The 6674-nt window shown below is 45.3% G+C and overlaps 1 protein-coding gene across 1 annotated transcript in view; it reads right to left on the reverse strand.

Moving 5' to 3' along the window:
* The window catches only part of MTDH (metadherin), a 51533-nt gene extending 45364 nt beyond the window's left edge, over positions 1 to 6169 (reverse strand). The window contains exon 1 of the mRNA XM_007055992.4: positions 5353 to 6169. Coding sequence (XP_007056054.3) covers positions 5353 to 5757 — 405 coding nt within the window. The 5' untranslated portion in view covers positions 5758 to 6169. The remainder of the gene's footprint in view (positions 1 to 5352) is intronic.
* Positions 6170 to 6674: the final 505 nt, after the last annotated feature.

Consider the following 6674-nt stretch of genomic DNA (forward strand, 5'->3'; position numbering starts at 1 on the left):
ATCCCTCTGGCCAGAGGAAAAACCCTTTCGCCATGTCAAGGTTCCTTCCCCACTCTGAACTCTAGGGTACAGATGTGGGGACCTGCATGAAAAACCCCCTAAGCTTATTTTTTATCAGCTTAGGTTAAAACTTCCCCAAGGTATCCTAGCTTCTTAACCCTTTACAGGTGAAAGGGTTTTTCCTCTGGCCAGGAGGGATTTAAAGGTGTATACCCTTCCCTTTATATTTATGACGCCTCTAGAACAACGTAAGTTTTGCCGACATTGGTGGTAATGTAGACATGGCCTTAGGCTTAGTCCTGCAGGGGACAGTAGCCACTGCTGTGGGACAAGCTCATTATCCAATATCCCCACTGTCCCCCAAGGCCTCCCCTCTGCACCAGGCCCATGACACATCTTGAACCTTCCCACAAGCAGAACATGCAGCATTGTTTCGTATACTTAGCTAAACAAACCCATCCATCCACCTAGGGTTGGTACATGGTCAAACCACAGGACTATGGTATACTCTGGTGTGGTGGTCTCTATCAATTCATCCTGTTGAAACTATTCTACAATGTATAAATAATTAAACTTTAAAAAGGGATAACAGTGAATAGTTATTATAAATGCCTATGAAGTGCCACCATGAACGATTATTACCTGGTGACCTAGGATGTGGGGGAGACAAGCTGAAGTCCCTGCTCCAATGACTAATTATTTATACAAAGTGGAATAGCTTCTGGAGGAGGAACAGAGACCCACACCAATATATTCCACAGCCCAGTAGTTTGGGCACTCTCCTGAGATGGGGGAGACTTGTGTTCAACATCAGACAGAGGGGCAATTCCACAGCACAGGCGAGTGCCTTAATCACTGGGCACTGATGAAGGTGACACTACTACTAATTCCTCATCCTCCAGCTGATTTGTGAATCTAACCTTTTAAAAAGAAAAAAAAAATCCCTTTTGGGTTGAACAGAATGTGTTTCATTTGGCCTGAATTTTTTTTTTCTTTTTCAATTTTCTGAAATTTTTTTGCATTTCATTCAAACTGAATTTTTTTTTCAAAACTGCCTGTGAACTGAAAAAGTCAGTTATTAGCCCAGCTTTGTTCACTGGAGAAAAGAGTTTAAAATCGAAGGCTATGGGAAAGTGAGTAACACTCCCCTTGCACCAGCTAGAAAGCAGAGCAGTGTTAGCAAAGAACCCCACCGAACCCTGTAGGAGCCAGGAGGCTCTGGGATTGGAGGTGAAAAAAAAATAAGTCTTAAGAGGAGATAAAGAGAATGCTTGTGCTCCCTGCCAGCAGCAAGAGAAGGCATGTGCTTCACGATTATTACTCATCTCATAAGCAGAGGAGACGAAAGATGGAGCCCTCACAAGCAAGATCTAGGGACAGCACACCTTGGTAATAATCCCTATAGACTCCTCTTTCAAGCACCTGGCAGAGGCAGAGATTGACTTCTCCACTGGATGTTGACTCCAAACAGTGAGCTATCCCCATCTTTTGAATCAATCTATGGCTAGTAAGTTTGGTCCTGTGGCTAGTAGCAAAAGTATTACTGGAGATTACTACTGTCATAATCAAATATACTCACTAAATAGTTTTGGCTATTTGACTAACTAACATTAATTTATATTAGAAACTTTAGATTGGATATTATTTGACTAGCATACTGGCAAGTAGTACACAACTGTTTTATTCCTTTAAGTTGCAAGGAGTATAGCTGTAGTGGTGTTCTTTACTCTACGTACGGGTGGTAAGCGTCAGGTAAATTTTTCAAGCCCTGCATGCAGTAATACATGAAAGTTGTAGGTTACCTGCCACAGTGAAAGCTCAGTAATTAAATCGAATATTAAATTTTATATATTTATTTTTAACTAGACATTGGTAGTTTTCATCTCATACAAATATATATGTCCACACAGCGTTGTATTCACATTTTGATCAGTTTATTTTTAAAATGATACTACAGCTTAAAATATTTAACCTTATTTAAAATTTGACAACACTGGAAGGATTAACAAACTACTGGGACAGAGCCTGATAATTTTTTTTCATGAGAAACAGGGTTAACTGGATTAGATGCATAATAAAGAACAGCATAGTTAATTACATGTATCATTGTGTGTGTATATATTTATGGATTCAGTATGTGTATTTTCTTTTACAAAAGATTTGTGTTCATCGGGAATTAAAAATAATAGAAGTAATTTTTAAAAACGACAATACACTTATTAAAAACTCAAGTACTTTGGTGGAAGGATATGTGTTTAAGTTAGTAAGTGGGCTTGGTCCCTTTTGTTTCTTGATGAAGAAGGCCTCAAACGTCTGTTAATTATTTTTGCTTTTCTTTTTCTTAGATATATAAAGAATGTCATGTCTATTCTTTCCTGATTGTTGGGGGACATCCTGGAGGACTCAGATTTGTGTGCCTTCACTGAATAAGCAGGATTTTGAATCTTTAACAAATATACCTGCTCTCTAAAATGGTAATTAATCAAAGTTTTAAACAGTCTGAATAAATACCCTCCCCTTCCAGTTTCTCAGCTTTCACTCTATGGATTCTTAAAAGGTAATAATTTCACTGGTTCTTGGTCACCAGAGAGTTTTCCAGGAGTGAAGACTTTAATTTCTAATTATAAAAAAAGGAGGAATACCCACTTAGCCATTCTTCTTCACATAGCAAAGAACCAGAAAAAGGTATAAGCCCAGTTTCTTTCCACTTTGCAGATCAGTTAAACTCTCACTTATTTAGATCTTATGAGAGGCAACTGAAAGGCAAGTTTATAACAGGTCAAATGACATCTACTCCACTTTTTTCCATCCTATGTCAGCAAAAACAGCATTAAAACTATTTAGCCAAAGCAGAAAGCTACAGACCAACCGGTCTAGGACCCAAACCTCTGACAAGAAAGGAAGAGCTTTAGAAGGGTGTGCAGTAACTTGATGCATGAGATTAGTTTGCTCACTAGCTGAAAGTACAGCAAAGCAAGCAATATCAAAAACAAGGTGGATGAGGTAATATCTTTTATTGGACTAACTTCTGCTGGTGAGAGAAGCTTTCAAGCCCCAGAGGGCTCTTCTTCAGGTCTGGGAAAGATGTCACTTAAAACTGCCTTCACGAAACAAGGATGCTCCACCAGAGAAGTAGATCGCTTCAAGGAACGCACCACCCCAATACCCCAAGAGAACTTGCTTCAATACAGAAATAAAACCTGCTCCAACCACACACCCCTAGTTGTTACCTACCACCTCAAAATAGAACCCATGCGGTGTATCATCAAACTACAACCCAAACTTGATGGGGACCGCATCCTGAAAGAAATCTTTCCTGAACCCCACTTTTGGCCTTCAGACAATCCCCCACCCCCACCATCATCATCAGAAGCAAACTCTCCAGATACCAGGACACACCAACTCAAAGCAACACCAGACCTTGCCACAAGAGATCAAAACCTGAAGACCTATCTCCACTGCTACAATGATCAACACACCTTTCAAGATCCATGGATTCTACATATGCTTATCACAACATGTTGTATACCTCATCCAGTGCACTAAATGCCCCAACAATTACATGGGTGAATCCAGATAATCATTATGCTCTCAAATGAACTTGCTCAGGAAAATGATAAGACAAAAACTACCTGTAGGTGAACAAATCACTATGTTTGACTTATCAGTCCCCATCCTCAAGGGAAATCTGCACAATACTTTCACAAGACAAGCCTGGGAGCTTAAATTCATAACTCTGCTAGACACTAAAAATCATGGATTGAACAGACACACTGGATTAATGGCTTATTACAACAATCTGTAACCCACTAACCCCATCTTTTTGTCCTATGACTGAGATGTTACCAGGCCACTCAACCTTGAATGGTGCTTTAGAATATGAGCTACCTATTTATACCAAACAATCTGTTCTACCTTCCATTTACTTGTGAAACTCTGAGTACCTTTCCCAGACCTGAAGAACTGTGTGTGACTTGAAAACTTGTCTTTCTCGCCAACAGAAGTTGGTCCAATAAAAGATATTACCTCACCCTCTTTGTCACTAATATCCTGGGATGGACATGGCTACAGCTATGCTACAATATCAAAAACAGACAGTTACCTACACATTGTGATATTTAAAGACTGAAAAAATGCAATGGAATTTTAAAGTGGTTTCTTAAGAAACAGCTTTACTTACTTGAGATTATCCTTTGTGCACTTATCACACCCACCAAGTCTCCCTCATTTAGAAAAAAGAAAAGGAGTACTCATGGCACCTTAGAGAGACTAACAAATTTATTTGAGCATAAGCTTTCGTGAGCTACAGCTCACTTCATCGGAACATTCTGTACGAGTTTTTTCAAGAAGTTGATAGATTTCCACTCCATACGGCTAAATTCAGTGCCTTGCATAATGACAGGTTTCAGAGTAGCAGCCGTGTTAGTCTGTATTCGTAAAAAGAAAAGGAGCACTTGTGGCACCTTAGAGACTAACAAATTTGTGCATAAGCTTTCGTGAGCTACAGCATCCGATGAAGTGAGCTGTAGCTCACAAAAGCTTATGCTCAAATATATTTGTTAGTCTCTAAGGTGCCACAAGTACTCCTTTCCTCATTTAGAAATCGCTTTTAGATTATTAAAGTGTGTTCCTCTATGGATTATCGATTTTGCTTTATCTTTTCAATGAAACATGCAAAATTTTGAGTTAACTCAATCTCAAAGTCTGTTGCTTATTGCTACTGTTTACAGTACTTGTTCACTTGTCTGGACTCTGTAATAAACTTAAAAAAACCTAAGCTTGTTGAGTGAAGAGAGGTAAACCTCTACCTTCTGTAGAGTTAAAGCTTTATTAAATTAAAAGGTAATTAAATCTCAAGACCTCAGGATTTCTTAGAAAGATTCCTAAAGATGAACGAATGCTGTTCCATCTCCCTGCAAAAAGCTTCAATGCATTTACTGCTGCTCAAAGCTTTCCAAGTAGCAAAGCAATTGACAAGAAATCGGCACTCTCACATGAGCTATTCATAATCCAAAGAAACATGCAAATACCAAATCAGTTTCACCCTGCAGCTACTTAGCAAACCTACAGCACTAGGACTACTTGCCCCTGGACTTCACCAGCAGCCCCCTCTCACACCAGCGTCCACCTTGCAGCACGATGGTAAGTTTTTCAAACTCTCGATATAAACAAAACATCTAAAACAAGAATGTTGTGGCAGTTTTACTTTAATCTGAAACACACTGCTCAAATTACGGATCATGCTTCTTTCCACCTCCAGATGCCACTGTGAAGCCAGCCCGCCACCCCGTCAGTGAGCCCCCTCACGGGGCCCCCTCCCCAGTCAGTAAGACCTCTCCCCCCTCCGCTCACCCTGGCCGCCCCTTTCTCCACAAGTCTCTTCTTGTTCCGTTTCTTCTGCTCCTCAGCCTTCAGCAGCAGCGCGGCCGCAGCCGCCTTGTTGGGGACGCCGCCGCCTGTCAGGCCCAGGGCTGCCGCCTCGTCGTCTTCTTCCCGGCCGGCCAAGCTCCGCGGCTGCTTCCTGCGGGAGCCCGTTGCGCAAACCACGGCCCAGAGCAGCCCCAGCAGCAGCAGCAGCCCCAGGGCGGCCGCGGCGAGCAGCACGAGCCAGCTCGGGAGGCCCTGCGGCTCGAGGCCCAGCTCCAGACCCAGCTCTGTGCGCAGCAGGCCCAGCCCGACCGACAGCGCGTCCCGCACCCGGGCCGACACCTCCTCGGCCTGCTGGGCCAGCGCCTCCTGCCAGCTCCGCGCAGCCATCGCTGCTCCCACCCCGGGGGGCCGAAACCGAGCGCGGGGCGGATGCTCAAGCCGAGCGCATCTCCCGCTGCCGGGCCCGCACGGGCAGAGCCGGGACCCGCAGCCGGGCCGCCCGCTGCGGCTGAGGGCAGGACGGAGTCGCTGGGAGCGGCCCGCTCAGCTCCGCGGCGTCTCGCTCTATCCCCGCCCCCGGCTCGAGTGCAACGTCACCTCTCAGGCTCCGCTGAACGTCGGCGGACGGCGGCCGCGCAACGTCCCGCCGCACGCGGGGCGCAGGGTGACGTAGGGGTGGGGAAGTGGCGCGTGCACCCTCCTCAGGTCTGGCCTAGAGGGGAGTTACGGGCACGTGCGCTGTTACTCTCTCCCCTCCCCGTCGCCAGGGCTCCAGCCGCTCCCTCCCTAGAGCTGTCAATCTACCTCCCCTCCAGCGGGGCGGAGCGAGTCACCAGCTCCACGTGGCACGGAGAGCTCTGGCTGCCGTCTGCCCCATGCTACTAGGGACCGCGAGCCCCGGCTGGTGCGGGCGCCCGGGGCGTGACCACGAGCCACTGAAGCATTTTCTTCCCGAGGTGCCTTGGAGCCCACGCTGCCGCTAGGAGGGGCCAGCATTGAGTTACACATTGACAGGGTGGGACACCCCAATAGCCCCTTGCTTGCTCGAGAGGGAAGCGCAGTGCCCCGCGGACTCTCAGCAGCCCCCCCGTCTGTTGTGGGGGCCAGGATGTATCCCTTTTTTTGAGGGGCTCTTCCACTGGTCCTCCTCCTGCCACAATCTTTGCTAACTGTCTGCTGCCCTTGATTGTGAGCCTACAACTCCCACAGAGTTTGGCCTTAAATGTTAAATTGCCTTTGTTTTAATCAAAAACTCCAAAAATAATTTTTGCTGAAGTAAGGTGGGCTATGTCTAGTCTGTCAGT

Source organism: Chelonia mydas, chromosome 2, assembly GCF_015237465.2.
Source record: "Chelonia mydas isolate rCheMyd1 chromosome 2, rCheMyd1.pri.v2, whole genome shotgun sequence".
Lineage (NCBI taxonomy): Eukaryota > Metazoa > Chordata > Testudines > Cheloniidae > Chelonia > Chelonia mydas.